The sequence below is a fragment of the Barbus barbus genome (genome assembly GCF_936440315.1).
Source record: "Barbus barbus genome assembly, chromosome: 24".
NCBI classification, from domain to species: domain Eukaryota; kingdom Metazoa; phylum Chordata; class Actinopteri; order Cypriniformes; family Cyprinidae; genus Barbus; species Barbus barbus.
The window spans coordinates 1767804-1782670 of record NC_136752.1 but is presented as its reverse complement, the minus strand read 5'-3'; the positions used below and the strand labels follow the sequence as shown (position 1 = coordinate 1782670).

The 14867-nt window shown below is 41.5% G+C and overlaps 1 protein-coding gene across 9 annotated transcripts in view; it reads right to left on the bottom strand.

Moving 5' to 3' along the window:
- Positions 1-14867, bottom strand: part of LOC306844069 (protein 4.1-like) — a 104094-nt gene that overhangs the window by 6095 nt on the left and 83132 nt on the right. For 4 of the 9 annotated variants that reach the window (XM_079375931.1, XM_079375934.1, XM_079375936.1 and 1 more), the window contains 7 exons: positions 13094-13252; positions 9642-9695; positions 7930-8487; positions 6946-7074; positions 3905-4003; positions 2344-2424; positions 459-570 (listed from right to left, as the gene is read on the bottom strand). In XM_079375931.1, the coding sequence (XP_079232057.1) occupies positions 466-570; positions 2344-2424; positions 3905-4003; positions 6946-7074; positions 7930-8487; positions 9642-9695; positions 13094-13252 (1185 nt within the window). In that variant the 3' untranslated portion in view covers positions 459-465. The remainder of the gene's footprint in view (positions 1-458; positions 571-2343; positions 2425-3904; positions 4004-6945; positions 7075-7929; positions 8488-9641; positions 9696-13093; positions 13253-14867) is intronic. The other 5 variants (XM_079375937.1, XM_079375932.1, XM_079375933.1 and 2 more) reach the window with 2 other exon arrangements.

The window sequence follows — 14867 nt, the reverse complement described above, 5'->3', positions numbered from 1 at the left end:
CCCTTAATTGCTGCATGCAGCTATATTTATAATAAATACTAATATTTGTCTAATCATTTCATTAAGCAGCAGTGATTAGCAAAAACACCACTATGTGTTTTATATTGCAAGGATAATGAAAGTTAGGGATTTAACATAATCATATGATAATACTACTATTTTCTTTTTTTCCCCCCATGTAGAGATCATACATTTAATTCAAAGGTGCACGAGGATCCCATAAAATAAGAGTCCAGTTCAGCACAAATGAGTGTGAATGCGCACTGCTTTAACATGAGAAACACACTGAGCAGACCCAGGACAGAGAAAAGAAAGAGACAAACACAAAAGGAGAGATGAATACAAGAAAAAGAACAAACAAAAGGAGAGAAGCGACAGGCTCCCAGTGAAGGAGGAGGAGCCGGGCCGGAGCAGGAGGAGCCGGTCGTCAAGAGTGGCGCTTGTTGCCATGTGCTTACCTGTCCTTCAGTCGTCATCCTCGGCGAGCTCCGTCTCTTTGTGGACCACCACACGAGTGACAGACATGTCAGGGTGCTGCTCTTTGGCCTCCTTTATAGCCTGGGCCAATGCCTGAGCCCGCCCACAGTAAACCAACACAAACAAAAGATTTAAAGGAAAAAATGAACAACCCAACACAAGAATGAAAACACAAGCAACTGAACGCAAACGGATGATTGGAAACATACATGCATGTGAACAACTGATGCTGGGATCTGTATGAACAGCTCTCAGTCTGAGAGGAGAGCAAATGTCACATCGCTATGGTAACCTGTGCGCATGCTCCCGACCTATCAGAAGCTGCGTGCATGAGTGCGTCATACGACACAGACGGACAGAAATACCTCACGGCTAAAACGAGCGCGTGTCGTCCTGCGGCTGAGGATCATGAGCTCCTCCACACTACAATCACAGCTGCAGTGTGTGACTGTCTCAACTTTACCACTTCTGCTCGTACAATATCAACCCAGTGAGATACTCAATAAACGCTACGAAAAAAAAATGCAAGAAATCAGCCGTATTTTAGGTCAGACTGTAAATGATATTAGATTGGGAATGATTAAAACGTCTTCACAATCTGGCTTTACTGAGAGACTGACTGACTTTAGTTATCACAAAAGTTTATTGCATTTTTTTTAAACTTTGCCAGTTTAAACTTTCAAACTATTTTGTTAACATAGCATGTGAGTTTTCTTTCGTGTAATATTGCACTTCAACTGTCAAAAACACAAAGATTACATAAACAGTTTCTCTGTCTTAAGTGGAAATAAATCAATAAAAAAGAAGGCAAATCAGATGTGTGTGAATATACTAGATCACTGCATTCGGTCTTTACAAGCGCTTTTCCACTGCGTGGTACGACTCGGCTCGGCTCGGCTCAGAGCGGCTCGGTTTGCGTTTCCACTGCAGTTTAGTACCGCTTTAGAGTGGGCGGGATTATTCACGTGTCGTTATAGTTGTGCCACCTCTACTGCCGTGACTCCTGCAAAACTTTTTCATTCCGCGTCGCTCCATTAAGCTCTTGCTGGATCCGCTCCTCGGCTATCAACGAGAGGACAGTCTGTACTTCCTCAGACAACGAAACAGACATTTTTTGGTTGTTTAAAAAAGGTGCGCTCATTCAAAACAGTTGTGTTCAATCCTCCACTGGCTGTGCTGATTTAAATTTAGCACAAGTACCACAAGTTGAATGGCGCAGGCAGTGACGGTTTTCTCCGGCCAATCAGTGATCAGCAGAGTTTAAACGTCATGTCTTGGTAACGGAACGGCTCGCTTGGAACCTCGGCCGAGGTGGTACTAAAAAAAGTACCAGGTACCAGGTACTGTACCCAGTGGAAAACCCCCCAAAAGTGAGCCGTACTGAACCGTACCATGCTGTGGAAAAGTGCCAAAAGTGACAGCAGCCTAATAAACCTGCTGCTGTCTGTATTGTTAATGTGAAGAATAAAACACACTCACTGCTTTAGTAGATTCAATTAAACTCAATGTACATTTAATCTATACAGTGAAGATTACGTAGGGTTTGTTTTCACATTTGATTATTCAATTTCTTACTTGAATGCTGCTGTTAAATAGATTTACTTTATTATGAATCAATCAGATATTGTTCTGACATCCTCACTGATGCCACACACACCAAAGCAAGTTTAAGCAAATGTGTAGATAGATTAAATTAAGTCAGAAGCATCTGGGCAAAAGAGGGAATTTGTTGACTGATGTGTCACACTGAGCGATCAGACCAAAGAAAACTGCTACGATGTCCAAAAACCGACTCAACCAAGGAGTGTGCATCTGGCTTTATATATGTACACAGACGGCAGTTGTGTGTGTGTGTGTGTATCTCACCTGATCGTGATCAATGTCAGAGTCTCCTGTGATGACGATGCGCTTCTCAATGCGAGTTTCTGATAGCCCACCCTTTAGTGTCTGTCAATCATTAGAGACACAGACATGATGAGAACTGCACTGAACAGAGGTACAGGACAGCACTTTATTTGCAACTTTAAAATTTTGGTGTAGGTTTTTGCATTAAAATACTATTTAAGTCTTTCTATATCAAAATTTCACATTTAATTCAATGTTACTTGCCATTTCCTTGTAATTATTTGTCAAATTTACCAGCAATTTCAGAGTGAAAATTCAAGTTTTCAAAGTAAATCCTACACCAAACATTTTCAGTGTAAATAGAGTTTTGAATTGATGTTGTCTTTAAACACTGGTCCTGCATTAAACTCCCTTCTGGCATTAAAATACACAGGAACATGCTCAAGGAGAACAAAAACAAATGAAGAACTTTGTTGGCGCTGCACCTGTCAATGTCAGCTAATAGCCTACATCCTGAACAGGATCATTCATCTCATAACCTCTCTTATCAGCCCAAATGTCACAGCCAGCGGCGTGTGTGTTACCTTCATGATGTGTGTGGGTGTGTGTGTGTTACCTTCGTGATGTGTGTGGGAGTGTGTGTGTGTGTTACCTTCATGATGTGTGTGGGAGTGTGTGTGTTACCTTCATGATGTGTGTGGGAGTGTGTGTGTGTGTTACCTTCATGATGTGTGTGGGAGTGTGTGTGTGTGTTACCTTCATGATGTGTGTGGGAGTGTGTGTGTTACCTTCGTGATGTGTGTGGGTGTGTGTGTGTGTTACCTTCGTGATGTGTGTGGGTGTGTGTGTGTTACCTTCGTGATGTGTGTGGGTGTGTGTGTGTGTTACCTTCGTGATGTGTGTGGGTGTGTGTTACCTTCGTGATGTGTGTGGGTGTGTGTGTTACCTTCGTGATGTGTGTGGGTGTGTGTGTGTGTTACCTTCGTGATGTGTGTGGGTGTGTGTTACCTTCATGATGTGTGTGGGAGTGTGTGTGTGTGTTACCTTCATGATGTGTGTGGGAGTGTGTGTGTGTGTTACCTTCATGATGTGTGTGGGAGTGTGTGTGTGTGTTACCTTCGTGATGTGTGTGGGTGTGTGTGTGTGTTACCTTCGTGATGTGTGTGGGTGTGTGTGTGTGTTACCTTCGTGATGTGTGTGGGTGTGTGTGTGTGTGTTACCTTCGTGATGTGTGTGGGTGTGTGTGTGTTACCTTCGTGATGTGTGTGGGTGTGTGTGTGTGTGTTACCTTCGTGATGTGTGTGGGTGTGTGTGTGTGTGTTACCTTCGTGATGTGTGTGGGTGTGTGTGTGTTACCTTCGTGATGTGTGTGGGTGTGTGTGTGTGTGTGTTACCTTCGTGATGTGTGTGGGTGTGTGTGTGTTACCTTCGTGATGTGTGTGGGTGTGTGTGTGTGTGTGTGTGTGTTACCTTCGTGATGTGTGTGGGTGTGTGTGTGTGTGTGTTCCCTTCGTGATGTGTGTGTGTGTGTGTGCGTTACCTTCATGATGTGTGTGGGTGTGGGTGTGTGTGTGTGTGTTACCTTCGTGATGTGTGTGGTGGTGGTGGTGCAGAGCGATTCGGAGGTGATGGTTTGAGCTGTCATCAGCACGCCTGGTTCCCCGTCTCCATTACCATCCAGCTGTCAATCACAGACAGAACAAACAAACACAAACACTCTCAGCACTCTGACGGCAACACAGCTGCGTGAGTCTGCATTAATGCCGACCGTTTTAGTCAATGTTGGTGAAGCGATGTCAAAATTATCAGCATCTTGACAGGATTTAGTTTCACAGCATTTCAACGCTCTTTTGAAAAAGTAGTGAGCTAAACTACAAGATACTGACAAAACACAGCCGCATTAAAGCTACCTCATGAGGGAATGTATTTTTATCAGAGAATACACACATACACATATATAGTGAGATATATATACAGATAGTCAGATATATATACTGTATATATATATATATATATATATATATACATATACAGGTGCTGGTCATAAAATTAGAATATCATGAAAAAGTTGATTTATTTCAGTAATACCATTCAAAAAGTGAAACTTGTATATTAGATTCATTCATTACACACAGACTGATATATTTCAAATGTTTATTTCCTTTAATTTTGATTATAACTGACAACAAATGAAAGTCCCAAATTCAGTATCTTATAAAATTAGAATATTGTGAAAATGTTCAATATTGAAGACCCCTGGTGCCACACTCTAATCAGCTAATTAACTCAAAACACCTGCAAAAGCCTTTAAATGGTCTCTCAGTCTAGTTCTGTAGGCTACACAATCATGGGGAAGACTGCTGACTTGACAGTTGTCCAAAAGATGACCATTGACACCTTGCACAAGGAGGGCAAGACACAAAAGGTCATTGCTAAAGAGGCTGGCTGTGCACAGAGCTCTGTGTCCAAGCATATTAATAGAGAGGCGAAGGGAAGGACAAGATGTGGTAGAAAAAAAGTGTACAAGCAATAAGGATAACCGCACCCTGGAGAGGATTGTGAAACAAAACCCATTCAAAAATGTGGGGGAGATTCACAAAGAGTGGACTGCAGCTGGAGTCAGTGCTTCAAGAACCACCACGCACAGACGTATGCAAGACATGGGTTTCAGCTGTCGCATTCCTTGTGTCAAGCCACTCTTGAACAAGAGACCGCGTCAGAAGCGTCTTGACTGGACTGCTGCTGAGTGGTCCAAAGTTATGTTCTCTGATGAAAGTAAATTTAGCATTTCCTTTGGAAATCAAGGTCCCAGAGTCTGTAGGAAGAGAGGAGAGGCACATAATCCACGTTGCTTGAGGTCCAGTGTAAAGTTTCCACAGTCATTGATGGTTTGGAGTGCCATGTCATCTGCTGGTGTTGATCCATTCTGTTTTCTGAGGTCCAAGGTCAACGCAGCCGTCTACCAGGAAGTTTTAGAGCACTTCATGCTTCCTGCTGCTGACCAACTTTATGGAGATGCAGATTTCATTTTCCAACAGGACTTGGCACCTGCACACACTGCCAAAGCTACCAGTACCTGGTTTAAGGACCATGGTATCCCTGTTCTTGATTGGCCAGCAAACTCGCCTGACCTTAACCCCATAGAAAACCTATGGGGTATTGTGAAGAGGAAGATGCAATACGCCAGACCCAACAATTCAGAAGAGCTGAAGGCCACTATCAGAGCAACATGCGCTCTCATAACACCAGAGCAGTGCCACAGACTGATCGACTCCATGCCACGCCGCATTGCTGCAGTAATCCAGGCCAAAGGAGCCCCAACTAAATATTGAGTGCTGTACATGCTCATACTTTTCATGTTCATACTTTTCAGTTGGCCAACATTTCTAAAAATCATTTTTTTTTTGCATTGGTCTTAATTGATATTCTAATTTTCTGAGATACTGAATTTGGGACTTTCATTAGTTGTCAGTTATAATCATCAAAATTAAAGGAAATAAACATTTGAAATATATCAGTCTGTGTGTAATGAATGAATCTAATATACAAGTTTCACTTTTTGAATGGTATTACTGAAATAAATCTACTTTTTCATGATATTCTAATATTATGACCAGCACCTGTATATAAGTATGTATATATGTACATATATATACACATACATATTAGTGCTGTCAATTTGATGACCTATTAATTGCACATTTTTTTCTGAAATTAATCCTGATTAATCCCATCTAACATTAAAGTTTTTAAATATTTATTTTATATTGTAATAATTTCACCTTAAATCTTCAAATTAATGTACAAACAACATAAAGACAGGCCACTATCATTGATACCGATACTACTGCTGTCTTTGTTCTTCCCCTGATATTTAACCATTGACTATAGCATTCAACATTGCAGTATTATTGAGAGCTATCAATTTTAACATTTATTAGACTTTTTTTAAAAAACTTCTAATTTAAGGGAACTTAAAACAATCTTCACATAAACCCATTATAATAAATGTCATATTTATCTGTGCCCTTCAGCAGAAATAAACAGAAATTGAAGTTATCAAACACTAAATTCTAAATTAAATACAGATGAATCCCTAAAGCTATAAAAGTTACCGATTTCCTCTTTTGTTCTTTGATGAACAGACATCAGCAGTAGCTGGTTATTAGGTTATTTGCCTGCTATTACTGTAAGAGCTGCCGCTGCTGAACGTGACGCAGATCTGACACGCATCATATTTTCTCTCAACTCTCTTCACCTTTCTGACCCACTTCAGGTCTTAAAGTCTCTAGTAATGAACTGGTGAGTTGAATCGGGTGTGTTAGATGAGGGAGACAGTGCTGGGCTGCTCCAGGACAGATTTGAAAACCAGATCAGAAACATCTTCTTAAATGTGACTCATATATAACATATTACATGCATGCATGTTTTAAGGCAGCTTTAATGGCCTTTTTGGTAACTTCACGACTTAACTGACCACGACATTGCATGCACGCAGTTTCATTCTCGCTTTAATATGAAATGGTTTTTGACAGCACTAATATATGATTACAGATTCAGTGAAGTGACTCCTGACCTGAGCATATGTGATTCCTACAATTTCAGTTAAGAAACCCCTCTCACCTGGGCGGCCTCGTACGTGATGGTCTTGGTTTCCGTATGAACGATGGGAACCTCCTTAGTGGATATCTCCGTCTTCTGAGCAGCAAACGTGTCTGAAATCGTAACCATCTCAGTCTTCACAACAGGAGGCTACGGAGAGACAGAGGCCGTCAGTGTGAGGCACACGTACAAGAGGTGTCCGGTCTGATGCCACAAACACAAAACCACTGCTACACAGCACAACACAGAGAGGAAGCTCATGCAGTTCAAAGAAACACCACTATAAACTAGACCTCTTTGGTATAACGCATGCAGCCTACAAAACCGAAATAAAAGCCAATAAGATTCCAAAAGTCCGTGTAACGGTACATTAGTGCAGTTTTGGTTCCTGTGATCTTTGGCAGTGTTTACAGGACAACACACACATGCAAAAGCATAAAAACACAGCGCTGTGTGGATATGATATCAGACATCACTATACTGCGCTATTATTTCTATCAATACTTAAGATGTGTGCTATTTATCTGTGCAATCAAATCATTTCAGTAGCATTACTCTCTCTCTCTCTACTAGCAAAGTGAAGAATCAATGTAAACGCTCTTATCACATAATTATGATAAAACATGCACCACAAAGCCCCATGCAACGATACACGACATGCAGTGCACAAGATACAAGCCCCCGCATGCAATGACTCAGAATATTGTGTTTATATATATATATATATATACACACACATGTGTGTGTGTGTGTGTAGCCGAGTAGGATGGAATAAAAAAATCAACTTAAAGGCGAGAGGATGGAATGACAAACATTAAGACGCTTTCATTTATACTGTAATCGCTTCCTTTAAAACAGGCTAGAGAGAGGTTTCAGCCTGTGCGCAGATAAAGCAGGATCTTCATCCAGGAAGAGGAAGGAGTGGGAAATGGAAGAGGAGATGAGGAGAAGAGTGGCGGTGCAGGGGAAGCGTAGGCGGCCGTCTCAGCTCAGGATGTAAATTACCTCCGAACAACAAATAACCTGCGGCAGGTGCTCCGTTTCCACGCGAGAGGCGCTGCCGTTCACGATGTGAGGCTCCTCCTCCTCCGCGGCAGCAGTATGGGGAGTGGGCGGGGCTTCATCTTGGGTGGCGTGTCCATTGGGAGCTTCATCCGGCGTCACCAGCGGCTCGTCTGTACGCTCTTCCTCATGAGGCTGCGCTGCTCCCTCTTCCTCGGCCGCAGGGCTGGGCTCAGCTGCTTCTGCGGATGGCTGTGCCTCTATCGCAGAGGGCGGGGCTTGTTGAGTAAGCACCGCCTCCTGTTCCTCCTCGGGCTCTTCTTTGATCTGCTGGGTGGAGACGCTCGTGCTGGGTGGCTGAGCGTGGTACTCCGCCTCCTCTTCGCTCTCACTGTCCGATGATAAACTCCTCTCCTCCTTGAACTCCGTCTCCACGGTAACCGGTGCCTCAGGGGCGGGGCTTTTGGGTTTGGCTTTGATGACTTCCTCGATGACAACGGTCTCTTCCACGACCTCTATGACCTCTGGCTGGCCGTTGACTTCGGGATTGACCTCTGCGCTCTACACCAGACAAGCACACAAACACACGAGGGATGGAGAGAAAAGCAAAGAACATAAACCATGACCACAGAACAAAAACTGAAGGAAACAAGCTTCCTGCAGACCTTAGTCAAAGTCAATGTCATAAAAACAAGGCTGTGACGTAGAGATGTACAGTCTGTTCAATCAGTGCAGTTTTGCCGTAGTCTTCTTTAGTTGTGAGCAATCCCTATTACTTGCCCTGTCCAAATACCCACAATAGCAGTCTTTGCACTTGACTACTTATATGATGTATTTCCTGTATTTGGCCCAAGTGTCCAAGTGAGAATGAAGACCACAAGTGCATCGAACTTTTCATTACCTGACAGGACACAATTACAATACAAGTGTTTACAGGGCTTCATTTTTAGTTTCAGTACTTTGCATTTTAAAATAAACTTCTAAATGTCTGTTCAGTAGTACCTATAACAGATGACAATTTACTTTGTGGTGCATCTAATTAAGTGATAAACGCAGTTGCAACTGTTGTACAAAAGAAATATACTCATCTTTGCACCAATAAAACATGCAACACTTTGTTCTACTACCAAATGATTTGTATTATCTCATTATTATTAATATTTAACTTGCATCATAAACTCTCACGATGTATTTTCAGAACATGATGCATGATGGGATACACTAAGGCTCGAGATGGATTCAGTGTGCATGCGCTCTCAAGTGGCAAACACCAGACAGGGCATCTGTATTACCATACACATTCGTCTCTCAATTAAATGTGCCTTCTTGTAAGGAAATTTAGATATTTTCTTGAAAACACGATAAAACGACTGAGTAAGCATCAGATTGAACACACTGTACATCTGCCGCTCACAGCATTGCTCTCATTTGTGCTGAACCAAACATGGCATCTCCTCTGACTGCGGTCCATAAACACTGCAACACCACACACACACACACACATACAATCAACATAACGAGAAAGAGAGATGATCATAAGCTGAAAGATGAATGAATGCATGGACAAACAGATGGATGATCAATCTGGTGAAGATGGAGAGGAGAGGGCTGGAATCATGTCTGCAATGGAAAAAGGATGAGATGTGTGTGCAGTGTTAGGTGTGTGTTTGCTCAGGTGATGTTAGGTGTTAGGCTGAGCGAGGACAATGGACCACCTTGTTGGCGTCTCTGCTGTCCGTCCCGGGACAGGGAGGGGTTTTCTGTGGAACCTGGAGGTAATCATAGGACAGTCACTCAAACACACACTCTCAGAGGAGTCCTTCACGGGACGAGACCTGCCTGTGTGACCCGATCACAGGAGATGCATTTGAGATGTGTCTCAACTGACCGCTAGTGATCGGATGACCCAAGACAGCAGGAGTAAAGAGAGTTAACGGGTTTGAGACGGTGGATGGGACAGCAGTCAGCAGTGATGCTGGTGAACAGAACCATCACAAACACACAAAACAAGAAGTTTCAAACAAGACGGCAGAGATGGAAATGAATAGCTAATTATGTTGTTACTGGATGTCTATGACCAGTCTGGCAGTGAAGCGCCCTCTAGAGCTGTTCTCATGTGTGTGTGATTCAGACACAGAGCTGTGTACTGATGTATGGCTGTAGAAATAGAGCTGTTGCTCTCAAGTCTCATTCATATTGTGGCATATAATGACATTATAACCGTGTTTTGATTTATTTTGATGGCTTTATTGTACATTTAATTACTTTTGTTGTCCATTTCTGAACTGCTGTTAGATATATAAGAAATAATTACTGTTTACATAGTTAGTATCTATAGACTACTGTTCAAAAGGTCATTAGTATTTTTTAAAATCAAATACTATTCAGTGAGGATGCATTCAATTCATCAAAAGTGACAGTAAAGACATTTTTAATGTTACAAAATATTTCTATTTCAAATAAATGCTGTTCTTTTGAACATTCTATTCATCAAAGAATCCTAAAAAATTAAATGTATCACAGTTTCCACAAAAGTATAGTGCAGCACAACTGTGTTCAACATTGATAATATTCAGAAATGTTTGTTGAGCAGTAAATCAGTATATTAGAACGATTTCTGAAGATCATGTGACACTGAAGACTGCAGTAATGATGAAGAAAATACAGCTGCGCATCACAGAAATAAATTATAGATACATATTTACACAGAAAATAGCTTTTAACTCGTAATAATATTTCACAATTTTTACTGTATTTTTAATTAAATAAATGCAGCCTTCGAAATCTTAAAGACTTTTCTCCACAAAAAAAAAAAAAACCTTACCAACCCCAAACATTTGAACAGTAGTACATGATTTCTATATGCACACACACACACACACACACACACACACACACACACACACACACACACGGTGCTTCTTCACACATCAGCGAGGGCTGGATCAATGCCGACTGCCAGATCTGAGCATGAACTTGGTTTGCTTTAAAGTGGTGCAGACATGTGGTGGCAGAGAATATAAAGCCGTAAGCAGTTGCATGAAGACAGAAAGCCAGATCAGGCCAGATGAAGAGACAGACAGAAGCGGTAAAGGCACCTCGGGCTGAGCTGAGACTTGACTGGCCTCTGCTGGAGCAGCAGCGGTACTGCAGGAGCCAGCCAGCCCAGAAAAGCACGCCTTGCTCAGAAAGAGAGAGGTGAGCTCCTCTTCCAAACTCTACAGGGGTTGTGCACAGGGCAAGACATGAAACGAGCAGGTGCAGGGACAACAACAGACACAGAAACAGAAGAAACAAGAGAGAGAGAAACACAAAAGCACTTCAGTGAGCAGAGAACATCTACTAATACAACATGCACACACACTACAGGAATAGCAGTAAAGCATTTCAACATGAACAGAGCAGAGGGGCATGTGTGCGAACAACAGTGTTTGTAACCCAGAAACAGTGTTCAACGTGTGACGGCATCAAGAATGTGAAACGGGTGCAAATAAAATGCAAAAATCACTCACAAACACAAGCAACACGTGCAAAAATGTGCAATATAGTCTTTGGCAGGAGCTGATCATTTACACTGACTGATAAGAGAGGAACTTTAAAACATATACAAATAAACAGAAAAAGAAAGAGGCAAAGTGACTGCAACTTAGCAAACCTAAACAATGAGAGAAGCATTCTGCTAGAAAACGCAAAATATTCACGAGCAGTGAGGAAACCAAAGGACAGAATGAGCAAACGTACAGCATGAACAACAGAACTCAAAGAGCCAATCAGAGTGAACGGATGCACCAATCAGATTGAGTACTGCCCCGCCATTGGCTAGTGTAGAGGACAGGAGGCGTGCGTGTGTGTGAGACAGTTGGGATTATGGGTCGTCTTCTTAAATCTACTTAGACTGAAGCAGACAATAGTGCATTAGAGTGACAGGTGTTAGGGAGGCATCTCAGAGGCACTGAAGTCGCTCATTTTCCTCCACGGACAGCCGTCTGAGCAGCCCTTTCTAGTCATAACAGTGGGGAAAGAACGAACGGCCCAAATGTGTTTGTCAAGATGTCGTTTCAAAACAGGAATAAAATCAGATTTTGTGCAAAAATGATTTTGTTTTGCTCAAGCACATGATTTTTTTTTTTTTTTTGGAAAACCCTACAGCAAGTTGAATGACTACTCATGATTCATAAGTTTTCAACTCAATTCAGGAATAATTTTTGCAAATTCAGACCAATGCAATCAGATTCACAAAGAGATTCAATTTAATTTCGAATAATGATTTGATTCCGGGTTTTTCTAAGTGCATTCATACAGTAGATATAAATGCTTCTGATTTTAAGCAATAATAAAAAATAAAAAAAAAAGCGTTAAATTGGATTGGGCTACTCAGAATAGAACAAAGAGTGTAATGTTCTGATAAAATATTTTTTAGAGCTGAAAACACCTTGCAATCTATTCCATACTTCAGATTTTTTTTTTTTTTTTTTTAAGACTGAAACAAACGGGTCACAATTCAAAAATCCAGGTTTTAAGATCAATATATGTGACCGTGGACCACAAAACCAGTCATAAAAATTTCAGCCAAATTTCAACCTCATTGGAATTGAGGTTTGATGTATGGTTTGTTAGGATAGGATGATATTTGTCTGAGATACAACTATTTGAAAATCTGGAATCTGAGGGAGCAAAAAAATCTAAATATTGAGAAAATCTCCTTTAAAGTTGTTCAAATCAAGTTCTTAGCAATGCATATTACTAATCAAAAATTAAGTTTTGATATATTTACAGTAGGACATTTACAAAATATCTTCATGGAACATGAATATTACTAATATACTAATGATTTTTGGCATAAAAAAATGGATAATTTTGACCCATACAATGTATTGTTGGCTATTGCTACAAATATACTCCAGCGACTTCAGACTGCTTTTGTGCTGCAGGGTCACATATGTGCATCGGAAGGATTGGTAAATGATGCATTGAGAAAAATAAGTGAATCATTATTCCCCTTATTCAATGGAATATTAGAAGACACTTATTTACGCAATATTTTCCCAACTGTCCCACCGTAAAACAGAAAACAGCCAGAGTACACCAGCTTCTCAGCAGAGCAGAGCAGGAGGGGCATGCAGAGCCTCTGAGGCGGCGTCCGAATCCCGAGCAGAAGCACACGTACCCCTTGAGCCTGCAGGCGCAGGGAGGTGGCAGGGCTGCCCGTCAGGCGCTTGTCCCACTGACTGGGCCTGGGCTCGGGCGTAGCCTCCATAAAACTGCGCTTTAGCTCGCTAATGCTAGCCTGATGTTTCAACACATCCTCCTGGGTCTTATCCAAGTCCTTATCCAAGAGGCAGGCAGGGGAGGACAAAGGGACAACCAACAACCAGAACATTAGTCATGGAGAGAGCTGAACCACGTTAGAGTCGAACCTCACTGCTTGCCTGACGCACCCCAGCGGACGACGATGCTAAGAGCTCCGCTCAAAGACCCAGCGGCTCTCTGACAGCATAGACTCACTTCTGACACGAGAGCGACTCCAAAAGGGTTTTGGACACCGAAATATTTTGTGTGCACTCATGATGTTCGGCAGTAGGCCGCTAGAAAGCTCGCTAGATTTGTACCAGGGCTGTCAGGTTCTGGAACATCTTTCAAGAACTAATGATGTCCAGCGTTATTGCTTTTGTAGTAATTTGACACAAAACAAAACGAGGTTGTGAGGGACAGAAATACACACTGGTAAGGCCCTGATATACTCGTGAAAATGAAGAACAAATGAGTATCGTTACAAACAAAATCTGGTCTATTAGACCGCCTATTAATGTTAAATCCACAAATAAAAGGTTAAGGTTCCAACTGCATCTGTCTGAGAGAAAAAAAACCCACAGAGATTGATTTTATTAGTTATTTTCAAGGCTTTCAATGTACTCTCATTAAAAAGAGAACTTGAATAAAATTTATTACTCATAACAAATAAGTTTTTGCTCAAAACTAACCAAAATTTAAAATAATTTGTTTATAATTTCTGCACAGGAGAGACTTGGTGGTGTTTCAATACAGGGAAATAAATATAGGTAATCTGCCAAAATGATTTGAAAAATATTGGCATATCGGATATCAGAAAAAAATCTAATATCGTGCATCCCTAATGTTTTTGTCGGTGAACTGTTTCCAACCACCAAAACAAACTTTGAAATGACATCACACATTCGTTCTTCAGTTCTGATGGGTGTAACATCATTTCTAAACGAATCTGGCTAAACCAAAGTTCATTTGGAGTTTGTTTTGGTGGTTTTGAATAGTTTGCCACTGTAGACTTTTCAGAAAACTAATCGCAAGCAGTATACGGTTGCTCAGGTATTTCAAACTTACTTTAACTTCATTTAACTTTTTTAACGAAAAACTATTTTGTATTAAGTATAACAGAATCTTGTACATCCAGGTGTTCATAGTCCAGCTGACAGAACACTGCAGAACTTTTGTGGAAAGACCCATTTTCAGTCAACAAATTGTAGATGCTATAAATGAGCTCAGGGCCTTAAAACAGTACTATTGCTCCGACTGTACATCTGTCCCTCATTCACTCATTTTCAATCATATCCAGTGAAATAAGCAAACCCTACGGTCATCATCCTGAATAAGATCAATCAGTCTTCCACATCTGAAGGACCCTGGCAATCCCAGTATAGGTTTGGTTCTGGTGAACTGGTGGGATTACGAGGGTCAGGTGACAGGTCAGAGGTCAGCGTCTGTGGGGAGCAGTGAGGCAGGACTTGTTTACACACTGAGGACTGGAGCGGTGCAGTGAGACCCTGCTTCAGAGCCAAAGACACACAACTGCTGCTGAGACACCAGACACTGAGTGCACACTCATCTAAAGCTGAAGAGAGTCTTTCTCTTGTTCCATTTTAACACGTAGAGAATACTAAGACATCAGTACGCTGGCACTGTGGTTG